This window comes from Ranitomeya variabilis, unplaced genomic scaffold (genome assembly GCF_051348905.1).
Source record: "Ranitomeya variabilis isolate aRanVar5 unplaced genomic scaffold, aRanVar5.hap1 Scaffold_81, whole genome shotgun sequence".
Classification (NCBI taxonomy): Eukaryota; Metazoa; Chordata; class Amphibia; order Anura; family Dendrobatidae; genus Ranitomeya; species Ranitomeya variabilis.
This window is the reverse complement of record NW_027508201.1, coordinates 239231-255011: the sequence shown is the minus strand read 5'-3', so window position 1 is coordinate 255011 and position 15781 is coordinate 239231. Positions and strand designations below refer to the sequence as shown.

General features: G+C 47.6%; 1 protein-coding gene across 2 annotated transcripts in view; it reads right to left on the bottom strand.

Moving 5' to 3' along the window:
• Nucleotides 1–2683: 2683 nt before the first annotated feature.
• The window catches only part of LOC143792829 (piwi-like protein 1), a 73791-nt gene continuing 60693 nt past the window's right edge, over nt 2684–15781 (bottom strand). For both annotated transcript variants that reach the window (XM_077279345.1, XM_077279346.1), the window contains 6 exons: nt 15430–15533; nt 15006–15076; nt 14315–14471; nt 4520–4645; nt 3153–3300; nt 2684–3074 (listed from right to left, as the gene is read on the bottom strand). In XM_077279345.1, the coding sequence (XP_077135460.1) occupies nt 2958–3074; nt 3153–3300; nt 4520–4645; nt 14315–14471; nt 15006–15076; nt 15430–15533 (723 nt within the window). In that variant the 3' untranslated portion in view covers nt 2684–2957. The remainder of the gene's footprint in view (nt 3075–3152; nt 3301–4519; nt 4646–14314; nt 14472–15005; nt 15077–15429; nt 15534–15781) is intronic.

The following is a 15781-nucleotide window of genomic DNA, read 5'->3' as shown; positions in this document are numbered from 1 at the left end:
TCGCAGAGAGCGAGAAGCACCGATTCGGGGGCAGAGCCACAGGCACGAGGGCGGAGCCTCGAGACTTTCATGAATAGGGCCCAAGCCGGGGCCTAAATTTCTGCAGCCGGCGGGAGCGAAACCAGCGGTTGAAGTGACGGACGTTGTAGTGGCCGAGAAAACTGAGCGCTTCTGTGTCAGGCGAGAAATGCCAGAAAAGCGGGCAGAGCCACCTTAGGGCACCATAGTGCGCTTCCGGGGTGCGGCCTACACAACGGCCGAAGCCGGGGGGTTAAATTTTTGCAGCCGGCTGGAACGTTGCCTCAGGGAGGTGGGCCACAGGGAAACCTGAGACTGCCTGTGAGCATGTGAATATCCCGCTGCAGAGGCCCACCGCTGACAGGATCCACAGGATCCCGGCATGGAGCCGCCGCAGATGACTGCAGGTCGGGTATTGCAGCGTGGACGGTGCAGGGATAGAGGGGTAAACTTTAATCCATCATCCCTTTGTTAGGGAGGTGGAGAGGAACCGTCCGCCTCCTTGTACCATCCGCTTTAACAGTGGTGGCTGCTTGGACGCCATAGAGGGGGGCCTCTGTACATCCACAGAGTTCAGTCCCCGGGTGGACAGGGCCAGTTGTCTGGCATTAGGCCTGGCTCCAGGAGAGGATACATGGAGGCGACACTCCATGTGGTCGACTGCTGCTGGTGTCGGAAGATCGGGACTGTGAAGGAACCGTCGCCCCTGAAGTGAGCTCAGGCATGGCTCTCCACGTCACAGGAGAGGGTACGGGTAGGTATACTCGCCGTGCTCACCTGATGATTTGGGGGAGATCGGAACCTTGAAAGGATCCGTCGCCCCCTTCACTCTGTTACTTAAAGGGCCACTGTCGCCCCCCTCCAGCCGTTATAAACTAAAAGAGCCACCTTGTGCAGCAGTAATGCTGCAGTCTAACAAGGTGGCTCTTTTAGTTTATGATTCAGTTATTCCCTCAATAAAGCGTTTTAAAGTTTGTACAAAATAACCTGTCCTCAGACCTGGAGGCGGTCCGAAGCTTCCTCGGTGAATCTCCCAACGGCCGTCACTCATCTCTTCTGGGGATGTGGTCGCCGCCCCGAGCGCTGTTTCTTCTTAAATCCGGCGCCTGTGCTGTGCGTGCCTGGGGCAGGCGCAGTCTTCATTGTCCTTCATCGCTCAGATGCAGGGTGCCTGACTGCGCCTGTGCGGGCAGTGCGGCCACCCTGTTGCTGAATCCCCGCCCCGCACTGTGTTATTCATTATGCACAGTGCGGGGCTGGGGTTCCTGGGCATGCGCACTGCGCTGTTCAGACGCTCCCCCGCCTTCCAGCGGTGCCGTAATATACAGGTTTCCTTGCCAGCGTTTGGAATGAAGCAGCCGCAAATAACGCTGGAAGGCGGGGGAGCTGGGGGAGCGTCTGAGCTGGGGGAGCGTCTGAACAGCGCAGTGCGCATGCCCAGGATCCCCAGCCCCGCACTGTGCATTATGAATAACACTGTGCGGGGCAGGGATTCAGCAACAGGGTGGCCGCACTGCCCGCACAGGCGCAGTCAGGCACCCTGCATCTGACCTATGACGGACAATGAAGACTGCGCCTGCCCCAGGCAGGCACGCACAGCGCAGGCGCCGGATTTAAGAAGAAACAGCGCGCAGGGGGCGGCGACCACATCCCCAGAAGAGATGAGTGACGGCCGTTGGGAGATTCACCGAGGAAGCTTCGGACCGCCTCCAGGTCTGAGGACAGGTTATTTTGTACAAACTTTAAAACGCTTTATTGAGGGAATAACTGAATCATAAACTAAAAGAGCCACCTTGTTAGACTGCAGCATTACTGCTGCACAAGGTGGCTCTTTTAGTTTATAACGGCTGGAGGGGGGCGACAGTGGCCCTTTAAAAAATAAAAATGTACAGAAAAGTAAAAAATAAAATAAAAACGTTAGGGTCTGAACCAGACCCATGTGCCTCCTACGGACACTAAGCAAGAACTGGTTAGCTGGGAGCCAGCAGGAGGGTGTATACTGCAGGGGAGGAGCTGAGAGCCAGCAGGAGGGTGTATACTGCAGGGGAGGAGCTGAGAGCCAGCAGGAGGGTGTATACTGCAGGGGAGGAGCTGAGAGCCAGCAGGAGGGTGTATACTGCAGGGGAGGAGCTGAGAGCCAGCAGGAGGGTGTATACTGCAGGGGAGGAGCCGAGAGCCAGCAGGAGGGTGTATACTGCAGGGGAGGAGCTGAGAGCCAGCAGGAGGGTGTATACTGCAGGGGAGGAGCGGAGAGCCAGCAGGAGGGTGTATACTGCAGGGGAGGAGCTGAGAGCCAGCAGGAGGGTGTATACTGCAGGGGAGGAGCTGAGAGCCAGCAGGAGGGTGTATACTGCAGGGGAGGAGCGAACTTTCTGTGTATCACTTAGTGTCAGCCTCCTACTGGCAGCAGCATACACCCACGGGCTGTGTCCCCCAATGAGGCGAAGGAGAAAGTCTGATTTTGAATGGATGCCTAGAAATGTTGGTTCAGCTCTAAAGAAGCCACTTTGCTCTTACAAAAAGGCAAGTATTGTGCACCCTGGCTCTTCCGATACCGAAGGATGGATGATTTCTCTTTGGCTGAAAGATGGAAGATTTTATTGGAACAACCTAGCTCCTCTGCAAAATTAGCAGAAAAATCTCAAGTCTAATAAACATCGGATGATTGAGAAGCCAGAACATAACTATTTTATTAAACCTTTTGTCAACATTAACCAATATAATTTCCAATTAATAAAATAAAAGTAAAGAAAATAAATATATATGACAGCTACAATTTGGTTGCTGCTACTTTTGGCTTTTCCAACTCTGCCAATTTTTTCAAAAACTTCAATTCAAACCAGACACTTGAACAATCCTCAGCCCTGCACAATTTCTACAGGTAGTAAAAACTTAAATTCAAACCAGACACTTGAACAATCCCCAGCCCTGCACAATTTCTACAGGTAGTACAGGAGACTGGACAGAGAATTGTGGGGCTCTCTGTGGATGCTTTGCCCGACCAGGAAGGCCAGCTTGTGGGCGTACTGACACGGTGCTGGAACTCTGATGACACCCTAAGAGGAAAAAAAAAACCAGTGAACAGGCAGGACTCCTGAAGTCCCTTCTCCAGTAATCTCCCAGTAACTACGTACAGGCCAGTTATAGTACTGGTGGCAGAGCTTGTAGGTCAGGCGCTGCATGTGGTCGGGCTTCAGGCCTCCGGTGTCGTACACCACGTTGTAATGTGTGGGGGAGACGGTCCCTTGTCTCACAGACTGGCTGATGATGAAGAAGTCATACCTTGGCGGAAGCAGACAACACGGGCGTTAATGGTTTATAGACGATGGTGTCAGCCATCACTAATCTATCGAGAGCAACCTGGCAACTCTAAGTCCCAAAACAAACACAATAAATACCTTCTGTAAGTAAAAGGCGTAGTGGATATAGAGAACATCGGGTGCTTCGTCAACACCATCCCGAACTCGGGCACACTGACGTTGCTGGGATGGCTTTCACTTTTCTTTTATAAAATCAGTGTTTATTAAATACCCAGTGTTATCCATATGCACGATTGCTTCTACTTACAGCAGGATATTTTCTGTCTTTGTTCTGTATTGATGGCCCGTGTGAACATGCTCCTAGCTTCCATACATACTGACTTGTACTCCATTTCTTTCAGTTTAACCTGACAACTATGGAAACTCAGGAAAGTCCGTGAACAATGGATTTGGCTAAGCTTTTTGTGGTTGCCCTAAAGTCCATGCCTCCTCTGAGCAAGTTCTGTTCCGGAGACTTTACAGAAGAAGTATGGATTAATTGCTGAGAGCATCGGTCAGATCGCTGCTGGTCACTTTATTAAAGGGGATGTCCAGTATATGTTATATTAAGATTGGGCCCAAAGGTGTCTTAAAGTTCAAAAAGATACAAGAGCCCCACCACTTCTTTGTAACGCTGCCTGTGTCCTCCCATCCCTGAGAGTCTCCGCACTTCTTCCAGCAAGGAACACAAAGTGACCGCTGCAGCCAGTTAGTGATGACTGATGCCCTTCAGCGATCACATTCTGTCTCAGCAGGAAGAGGATTGATCTGTATCACAGAGGAATGTCAGGGGTCCGGTAGGGGGCTTTTTTTCATTTAAGACCCCCCCATTGGCTAATTTTTTTTTTACATGTAATAGACAACCCCTTTAAGATACTGAGCACACTATGTTTGAGCCTCCCGACCAAGGAGCCCATAGGAACAGAGATCTATGGAAATATTTAAAACGTCGGGGGGTTTACAGTAAAATACCTCCTAGTGTCCACTTTCCCTTGATCTGGATTAAAGGGGGTGTCTGAAATCAGAAACCAGCGCTACTCTTTTTATGTGGCAGTGTCTGGTATTGCAGCTCATCCTCATTTACTTGACTGCCAGACATCTCCCAGTGTGGGGTCTGAAGTAAGGTGGGGGTCTCCCAGGAGTCACACTTCAGACATTACTAGTCCTCCCTCCATACTTATTCTGGGCACATATGTACTAACCATTCAGGTCTGGTGACTTCACTATCAACGATTGTTCCCGGTGGTGGATTCTGGAGCCGGCCGCCCATATTGGCAAAGAATCTGGCATTTATTCTTTTCTTCACCACCACCACGGTTAGTCTTGGGCTAAAAAAACAAAACAAAAAAAAATTTCTTTGATTGATGAGAAGCATCTACAAAAACCAAAAACACAGCAGAAGTGAGCAGAGCGGCTCCCATTAACTTGCCAATGTGATAATGGACGTCCTCCTAAAACTGATCTAATGGGAACGATGGCAACTACAAACCGGCTTCTTAAAGAGGAATTCCATCATTGGATTTTGTTTTGTTGCTGTTCAACATGATTCTTCAGGTCAGTACAATTATGGTGATAGCAAACTTGTAAGGTTTTTTATGTATACTTTAGTGGTTAAAAACTGGGTATTTTTGTGTACTCACCGTAAAATCCTTTTCTCCGAGCCAATCATTGGGGGACACAGACCATGGGTGTATGCTTCTGCCACTAGGAGGCCGACACCAAGTTAATACAAAGAAAGTTAGCTTCTCCCCTGCAGTATACACCCTCGTGCTGGCTCCCAGAGAACCAGTTCAGTGCAAAAGCAGTAGGAGAACATTAATAATACATAAGAGTACAACAACATGTCAAAAAAAGGAACAAGCACAAGCCATTAGGCTAACAGGTTGGGTGCTGTGTCCCCCAATGAGTGGCTCGGGGAAAAGGATTTTATGGTGAGTACACAAAAACCTCTGTTTCTCCTTAGCCTAGTTGGGGGATACAGGACCATGGAACGTCCCAAAGCAGTCACTGGGTGGGAAACAACAACCGAAAACATCAGGCTTCACGTAACAACTGTCTAGATGTGTGCCACCACAGCCTGCAGAATTTTTCCCCGCATACTAGTAATAATCTTTATATAGCGCCAACATATTCTGCAGCGCTTTACAGCTTAACAGTTTCAAACACAACAGTCATAAGTAACAACATTAACAATACAATAATTAAGCAAATCAGCCAAAGTTTGAGTATGACCATTATAGTGCTTCGAGAAAGTATGTAAGCTGGATCAAGTTGCGGCTTTACAGACCTGCTCCACCAATGCCGAATGGCCCAAGAAGCACCCACTGACCGAGCGGAGTGTGCTCTGATGCCCGTTGGGATAGGCTTATCTCTGATGCTGTAGGACTCCTGAATGGTGGAACGTATCCATGTAGCCATCATGGCCTTCGAAACGGCTAGACCCTTCCTGTGACCCTCAGGAACACGAACAAGAAATCCGACCTTTGGAAGGACACCATCCTCGAGATATACCTTCTCAGAGCTCTGACTACATCCAGAGTATGGAAAGCCTTTTCCACCATGTGGACTGGAGTCGGACAAAATGAAAGAAGAACAGCGTCCTCATTAAGTTGAAAGGATGAGACAACCTTGGGCAAAAAGGATGGGGACGGCCTGAGGACAACCTTGTCCAGATGGAAAATAAGGAAAGGCGCCCGACAGGACAGAGCAGCCAGCTCCGAAACCCGCCTTACTGATGTGATTGAAACAAGAAAAACAACTTCCAGGATAGCAAGGTGAGCAAAATGTCCTGAAGCGGTTCAAAAGGAGCTTCCTGTAAGACTAAAAGGACAAAGTTAAGGTCCCAAAGGTCTAAAGGCATGCGATAGGGGGGGGGGAAGCACATGTGTAACCCCCTAAATGAACGTCTTCACCTGAGGTATTGTTGCAATCCTTCGTTGGAATAAGACCGATAAGGCGGATATCTTGCCCTTGAGCGAGCCGAGCGCCAGGCCTGAGTCCAGGCTGGTCTGTAGGAGCTCCAAAATGGTGGGAATAGAGAAGATGAGGGGGAAGACGTCCATGAGCCTTGCACCAAGCAAAACATGTCTTCCAGGTACGGTGATAAATGTGTACCGACGCAGGCTTACAAGCACTGATCATTGTGGACGTGACCCGTTGTGAAAAACCAGCCTGGGCTAGAATCCAGGATTCATCGGCCAAGTCGTTAAACACAGGGCCGCCATGCTCTGGTGGTAAATCAGTCCCTGGGAGAGCAGATCTGAACGAACCAGCAGTTGCCAGGGTACATCGGCGACTAGGCACACCAAATCTGCGAAACACAACCGGCATGGCCAATCCGAAGCGACCAGGATCACTGGAACCCCTTCCGCCTTGAACTTCCAGATGACTCTCGGAAGAAGCGGCAGCGGGGGAAAAACGTACAGAAAACGGAACTGGCACCACAAAAGAACCAGAGCACCCGCTCCTATGGCTCTTGGAACTCAAGACAGAGCTAAAAACCTGGAGACTTTGACGTTCAGTCTGGACGCCATCAGATCCACATCCGGGGTCCCCCAAAAAAGACAGATATGTTGGAAGTTCCCACTCCCCCGAGGCGAGACCCTGGCGGCTGAGGAAGTCTGCCGCCCAGTTTTCCAAGCCTGGTGTGTGCACTGCTGAGAATGCAAGTTACTACACACATGGCCTCCCTGCTGCGGGTATCCCCTTGATGCTTGATGTATGCCACAGCCGTGGTGTTGTCCGATCGAATTCGGATTGGGTGACCAGCTAGGAGATAATGAAACTGCAGTAGCGCTAGCCATATCGCTCGGATTTCCAAGACATTGATTGGCAGTTTCGATTACTGAGATGACCAGCGGACCTGAGCGATGTGGTGACAAAAAAACTGCTCCCCAGCCCAGAAGACTGGCATCAGTAGTCACCACTAGCCATTGGACCGGCAAAAAGGACTTTCCCTGGTTGAGGGAAGAACTCAATGTCCACCATCTGAGAGTTTGCCTGACCCGCGGGGATAGGCGGCACCGGAAGTCGAGGAAGAAAGGGTTCCTGTCCCAAGCGGCTAGAAGAGCATGCTGTAGGGGCCGGAGGTGCATCTGTGCGAAAGGAACCGCTTCCAATGCTGCCACCATTTTCTAGAGTACCCTCATCGCAAAGGGGATGGAATGAGGGGATAACTGAAAAAGTGTGGGGGCTCCTTGCTGAAGGGCTAGGACCTTGTCTTGAGGGAGAATCACCAACCCTCGCGAGGTGTCCAGGATCATGCCTAAAAAGGGGATATCTGCTGAGCTGGAACGGGGGAAGACTTGGCTAAGTTTATCAGCCAACCTAGACGAGAAAGAGTATCTCAAGTGATACGAACGGACTCCGTGCAGTCGTGGAAAGACGGACCCTTGACCAAGAGTTCGTCCAGACAGGGCAGGACGACCAGGCCCCGAGAGTGCAGAATGGACATGACAGCCGCCCTGTGAAAACCCTGGGAGTAGTAGCGAGGCCGAAGGGCAAGGCTGTGAATTGAAAATGCAGTTCGCGAATGGTGAAACGCAGGAACTTTTGGGGGTGGGGGAATCGGGATGTCCAGATAAGCATATCGAATAATTGATGGATGCTAGAAACTCCCCTTTTTCACTTGAGGTTATGACCGAACGAAGAGACTCCATGTGGAAATGATGGACCTTGACAAACTTGTTTAGAAGTTTGAGGTCTACTATGGGTCTCACTTTTCCGTCCTTTCTTGGGACAACTACCGTATATACTCGAGTATAAGCCGAGATTTTCAGCCCAAATTTTTGGGCTGAAAGTGCCCCTCTCGGCTTATACTCGAGTCACGGTCAGCGGGTGAGGGGGAGAGAGGATTGTCGCATACTCACCTAGTCCCGGTGCTCCTGACGCTGTCCCTGCGTGTCACACTGTCGTCGGGTGCCGCAGCTCTTCCCCTGTTCAGCAGTCACGTGGGACCGCTCATTAAAGTTATGAATATGGACTCCACTCCCATAGGGTTGGAGCCGCATATTCATTTCTCTAATCAGCGGTGCCAGTGACCGCTGACAGAGGAAGAGGCTGCGGCACCCGAAGACAGTGTGACAGGCAGGGACAGCGTCAGGAGCGCCGGGACTAGGTGAGTATTTTATATTCACCTGTCCACGTTCCAACCGCCGGGCGCCGCTCTGTCTTCCCGTCCTCTGGCTCTGACTGTTCAGGTCAGAGGGCGCGATGACGCATATAGTGTGTGCGCCGCCCTCTGCCTGAACAGTCAGTGCAGAGAGACGCCGGGACGGGACGCTGAGGAGCTGCAAGCAAGAGAGGTGAGTATGTGTTTTTTTTTTTTTTTTATTGCAGCAGCAGCGTTATATATGGCACAGATTTATATGGCACATCTATGGGGCAACAATGAACAGTGCAGAGCATATATGGCACAGCTTTATAATGAGCATCTATGGGGCAATAATGAACAGTGCAGAGCATATAAGGCACAGCTTTATTAGGTGCATCTGTGGGGCCATAATGAACAGTGCAGAGCATTATATATGGCACAGCTTTATAAGGAGCATCTATGGGGCAATAATGAACAGTGCAGAGCATATAGGGCACAGCCTAATAAGGAGCATCTATGGGGCAATAATGAACAGTGCAGAGCATATATGGCACAGCTTTATAAGGAGCATCTATGGGGCAATAATGAACAGTGCAGAGCATATAAGGCACAGCTTTATAAGGAGCATCTATGGGGCAATAATGAACAGTGCAGAGCATATAAGGCACAGCTTTATAAGGAGCATCTATGGGGCCATAATGAACGCTATAGAGCATATATGGCACAGCTTTATAAGGAACATCTATGGGGCCATAATGAACAGTGCAGAGCATTGTATATGGCACAGCTTTATATGGAGCATCTATGGGGCCATAATGAATGGTGCAGAGCATTGCATATGGCACAGCTTTATATGGAGCATCTATGGGGCCATAATGAACAGTGCAGAGCATTCTATATGGCACAGCTATATATGGAGCATCTATGGGGCAATAATCAACGGTATGGAGCATTATATATGGCACAGCTTTATATGGAACCTCCTTTGGGGCAATAATGAACGGTATGGAGCATCTATTTTTATTTTTGAAATTCACCGGTAGCTGCTGTATTTTCCACCCTAGGCTTATACTCGAGTCAATAAGTTTTCCCATTTTTTTGTGGCAAAATTAGGGGGGTCGGCTCATACTCGGGTCGGCTTATACTTGAGTATATACGGTAATAGGTTGGAGTAGAATCCCTCAAACCTTTTGTTTTCCGGCACCGGAACAATGACGCCATTGCGGCGCAAAGAGTCTATGGCTCGGGAAAGAGTCTTTGCCCTTGTTGCTGGAAGTTGGGAAGGAAAGAAACGAGTCGGGGGATTCGAAGAAAAATCTATTTTGTATCCGGAACACACCAGGTCTGTGACCCATTCGTCGTGAACGACAGAGCCAAACCTGGTGAAACAGAAGTAGGTGACCGCTTACCTTGCTGGTGTCGACTGGATAAACCCATGAGTCATTGGGAGGAAAATCTGTGGGACCTAGTTCCCTTAAATCCAGACTGTTTGGTCTGGCCCTTCCATTGCTGATTGGATGCCTGGGGTCCTCTGTGTGAGGAGAGCGTCCTGATCCTGAAGAGGTAGTGGGATTGGACCAATCTGGATTGGCAAGAAAGGATCGGAAAAGGATTTGTTGTTGACGCCGAAAAGGACGCCTAAGCCTCTGCTGGGGAAGAAATTTGCTCTTTCCTCCGGTACCATCAGAGATAAGCTGATCCAGTTTCTTTCGAAACAAACACCCACACTAGTAAGGAAGAGATGTCAGACTTTTTTGATGCAGAATCTGCCTTCCATTCTCTGAGCCATAAAGATATTCTGATCATGATGGCATTTGCCGCCGATAGAGTCGCACAGTTGGCCACATCCAAAGAAGCGTGTACCAGGTAATCTTCTGCCTGAGAAATATGGCTAGCCAGCTGCGCTGCTCCTGGAGGAAGATTACTGCTCTGAATAGAATTAGCCAAGGTCTCCGACAAAGAAACCATTGCTTTACCTACCCACACGGCAGCGAAGGAAGGATATAGAGCCGCACCTGAGACATCGAAGACAGATCGAGCCAAATTTTCTACCTGGTAGTCTGTGGGATTTTTAATAGATGATCCGTCCGGCAGGGATAGAAGGGTTTTGGATGCCAGGTGAGAGACTGGCAGGTCTACTGCAGGGGACTCGGCCCAATCCTTTCTGAGATCTGCTGAGAAAGGGTACTTCGCCTCAAGCGGTTTTTGTCTTGTAAAGCACTTATCCGGTCCCTCCCTGTGTAGATTAACTATATCCCGAAACTCCGGGTGAATGGTTAATGTTCTATGAGGACGCTTAGCTTATTTGAAGCACACAGCGTGATCCGGCACAGAGCTGGAGTCTTCATCAACCTCCAGATTTTGGTTGACGGCCTCAGAGAATCAACAGTCCTCTGAAAGTCTGGCGAAACGGGATCTAAGGAGACGTCCAATTCATACTCAGAATAGAGTTCACTACCAACATCTGTTGAGGGAGAACGAGAAATGGAGCTCAGAGACGCCATGGCACGTGAGTGTACGCGAGACGTACTGCGGATCAATTTCCTAGACGCTTGTACATTTCTAGATTGTGTGCTGCCCCTGCTAGCCCGAGAAAAAAAAAAAATCCTCCTCCAAGATGGCGCCATCTGTGCATGTGCAGTGGCAGCTATCGGATCTCCTCTACAGACACAAATAGATGCTACTGCGCAGGTGCCATTTCAAAATGGATTTTTTTTTGAGGGATCAGTGATCTGTCAGCAGTCTGCATTATGAATACCTAATCAGAGCACCACATGAAGCCCCCACAGACCACCCCTGGGCACGAGCAGATCATTCACTCAAAACTGAAAATGAAGATTCCACAACAACCACAAGACGGATTCCATCACCAGCGGCACTTTAAGCCCCTTCCTGGGTCCCTGTAAGGACACAAGGAACGGTCTTTCCTCCAGGCCTCTGTAACAGACAGTTATCTTCTAAAAAATACCAGAACGAGGGTGCCACCCTAGATCGAGAAAATAATTTTTCATATAGAACTAACAATTACGGCTACATAGCATGGAATATGATAGTAATAGTGGTGATGATAATAATAATAATACTAGTAGTACCGCTATGTAGTGTGATAGTATCTGTTAAGGGAGCAAGACTGCCCTTCACTATTAATTGGGAAAATTAGCCAAAGAAAAAAACAAAGAAAAAACCAGAGTAGTTAATATAAAATCATGAAAATTTTATTAAGTAATAATACATCACATTTATAACATGAATAGAGCAAATGCAATAGAAAATAATATTTAAAATGTATAAAGGGCGCACCTAACCATTAGAAATTCTATATTTAGTAGTTGCCACATATAAAGTGCAAAAGACGTGGTAAAAAATAGTAAAAAAATATAAATGCATAAAAAATAATTTAATAACCACTAATGGGCACCGCTGACAGTGATCTCATGCAGAAAATGCTAGTGTGCAAACATGCAAATTGCCTCTGCTGAAAAAAACACGACTTAACTCTATAGCGCCACCTATTGGACGTAGCGATCCTACAAGTCACAATCAACCCTTTAACGAGTCGTGCAATATGACTTAGGATAAAAGCCAAATCAGTATCTCAATTCGCAGACACGGTGTTTCGGGCTGTTGGCCCTCGTCCTCTTTTTTTCAGCAGAGGCAATTTGCATATATAAATTCCCAGAGGAGCATTGCACGGCGAATAAGCCTCCTTACCTTGACAAGCCAGCTGGTATGTCACTCTCCATAAGGAGAAACGTTACCCCTTAGACCCCAGTGTGCAAACAGTGTGCAAGCCAAAGTGCATATGCAAGAGAGTTGAAATAGTAATTAGGCTGAACTGTACAAAAATACCACTAGGTGTCGCTGTTGATAACAGAAAGTGTTGGCACACGGGAAAAGAGATCGATAAGAAAACATAATGCGGTCATGATAGACATGTACTTACTAGGGTTGAGCGACTTTTATTTTTATAGGATCGGGTCGGGTTTCACGAAACCCGACGAGTGAAATCAGCCGATCATATAAAAAAGTCGGGGTCGGCCCGAAACACGAAACCCAATGCAGTGCAATGGGATACTATGGTTCCCAGGGTCTGAAGGAGAGGAAACTCTCCTTCAGGCCCTGGGATCCATATTAATGTGTAAAATAAAGAATTAAAATAAAAAATATTGATATACTCACCTCTCCGACGCAGCCTGCACCTTACCGAGGGAACCAGCAGCCTTCTTTGCTTAAAATGCGCGCGTGAATGGCCTTAGATGACGTCACGGCTTCTGATTGGTCACGGCCGCCCATGTGACCGCCACGCGACCAATCACAAGCCGTGACGTAATTCTCAGGTCCTAAATTCCTAATTCTAGGAATTTAGGACCTGAGAATTACGTCACGGCTTGTGATTGGTAGGAATTTAGGACCTGAGAATTACGTCACGGCTTGTGATTGGTCGCGTGGCGGTCACATGGGCGGCCGCGACCAATCAGAAGCCGTGACGTCATCTAAGGCCATTCACGCGCTCATTTTAAGCAAAGAAGGCTGCCGGTTACCAGCGGTAAGGTCCAGGCTGCGTCGGAGAGGTGAGTATATCAATATTTTTTATTTTAATTCTTTATTTTACACGTAAATGTGGATTCCGATACTGATTTCCGATATCGCAAACATATCGGAACTCGGTATCGGAATTCTGATACCAGATTCAGAAGATCGCCGACCTCATGGCCGACCCCACACAGGGGTCGGGTCGGGTTTCATGAAACCCGACTTTGCCAAAAGTCGGCGACTTCTGAAAATGGCCGACCCGTTTCGCTCAACCCTAGTACTTACTATGCTCTTAAGAGCCCGGTTTCCTGGATGGCGCCCTCCCCAACGCGCGTTTCGGCACGCTGCCTTCGTCAGGCGCCATCCAGGAAACCGGGATCTTAAGAGCATAGTAAGTACATGTCTATCATGACCGCATTATGTTTTCTTATTACTATCAATCTCTTTTCCCGTGTGCCAACACTTGCTGTTATCAACAGCGACACCTAGTGGTATTTTTGTACAGTTCAGCCTAATTACTATTTCAACTCTCTTGCATATGTACTTTGGCTTGCACACTGTTTGCACACTAGCATTTTCCGCATGAGATCACTGTGTCAGCGGTGCCCATTAGTGGTTATCACATTTTTTATGCATTTATATTTTTTTTTACAATTTTTTACCACGTCTTTTGCACGTTATATGTGGCAACTACTAAATATAGAATTTCTAATGGTTAGGTGCGCCCTTTATACATTTTAAATATTATTTTCTATTGCATTTGCTCTATACAGGTTATAAATGTGATGTATTATTACTTAATAAAATTTTCATGATTTTATATTAACTACTGTGGACTTTTTGATTGGGTTTTTTTTCCTCTGTTTTTTCTTTAGATATCTTCTAACTATACATCTTTTAACATCTGGAGTTTGAAGTTTCTCTTCCTTCTGATTATTTAGACTATAGAAGGATGATGGAACAACGCTCTCCTTCCTTTTTAAAAAAAAAACAAACAAAAAAAAACAGTAGAGAAATTTGGTGCCGCTGTAATCGTCCGGAGAATCTTATTGTCAGGTCATTTCACTGCACATGGTACTTTGTAAAACAAACAAACAAACAAAAAATGAAACCTACAAAACTATGGCAGAATTTTTTTTTTCCCACCATTTCCCCCCCCACTAGGAATTATTTTCCGATTCATCAGTACATTTTATGGTAAAATGAATGGCGTCATTCAACACTACAACTCATCCCGCAATGAACAAGTCCTCGTACGGATATATTGATGGAGAAATTAAAAAAAGGGTTTTGTTTGTTTTTTTAATACTAAAAGTACAAAAATTAAAATTGTGTCAGGAACCATAAGGGTTTGGGGCCACCTCTGCCGCACCTGTAATTCTGTTTAGCAGACTTGATGCAATCAATGAACTGTGGGATCTCGTAGTTCACTAAGGTCTTGAGCTGCCCGTCGCCTACTCCGTCTCTGTAGATGATGATGCGCTGCGGCAGGTTTCCTTCGTTAGTCTTGGTCCATGCGTGCAGCGCCGCTAGAGAAAGAGAAAGGACATAAAGAAAAGACAGAAAAAAGTCATCATGACATCGTGACACCAGTAAATAAGGCCGCCCACAGGCGCACTGAAATTCTGCTATAGGCCACAGACATCGGATCGGTGGGGATCAGACACCCCTGCATCAGATGTGTGCAGCGCCGTACACCGTGTAGTGGCCGCTCTCAGTACTGCAGCTCCGATCACATTTCATACAGCTGCAGTACCAAGAATGGCCACTACATGGTGTACGGATACAGCTGCGAACAGAACCTGCACCAGTCTATGAGACACAAATCTCAGCACAGTTACCTGGTGTCGGCTATAAACAAAGGGGAGATTTGTCCCCCACTATTTTATCAGCCATGGCACTTCTCGGAGAAGCTGGGGGAGCAGGCAGATTTACTAAAACATGGCAGAAATTGTAGCACAAATCTACGCCGAGGTCTCCTACACCAGACTCCCCTTCTATACAGTGAAAATCCATCCAGATGTTTGTTCTGCACATTTGGAACTTTTTATTATATTTTTTACCTTGCATACAAACTTTTAGGCCATCGACAATCTCTTGTCTCTGATCCTGGACGACGCATCGGGAAAACCAGCTAAAATACAAAGGTCAGAGGTTACTTAGGGCTCATTCAGAATAAGGCCGCAATCTCATAGGCTGCTATGGGCCTACAAGACATCAGGGGCACAATGGCATCAGTGCCGGCCCACTCTGGGGTGCGGGGCTGAGGGGCGCGGAGGCTGTAGACCGTGGGGGCAATCAGTTTATTCTGGGGGCTGCGTACAATGGTGGCTGTATCCGGAGGGGCATTTAGTTTATTCTGGGGGCTGTGGTACAATGGGGGCTGTATCTGGAGGGGGCGCTCAGGGTCCTTGCTCCAGTTCTCTGCATTAGCCGGAGTGAGGAGCCAGCAATCTATGAGGAACCCGGACGTGGCAGATACATTACCGAGTCATTTGCTTGTTCGTGCTCGCGACAAAGCCAGCAATAGATCTCCTCCCCTGCAGGGTGTCGTGGTAGCAATCAATCCCAATAATTATTGCTTTATCCAGCTGAGAAAAAAAAAAAAAAAGCCACATTCACTGGTGTGGTGAAATATGTGTAATATATATTATATATATATATATATATATATATATATATATATATATATATATATAATCTTGAGAAAGGCTCAGATGGAGCCGAAACGTCGCCCAGAACAGTGGGTTGATTAAACCTTCCACATTTACATTGAAGAAATTGAACTTTTATTTTGAAAATATATTGGTCAGCGACCAGCTGATTGGTCAGCGACGGG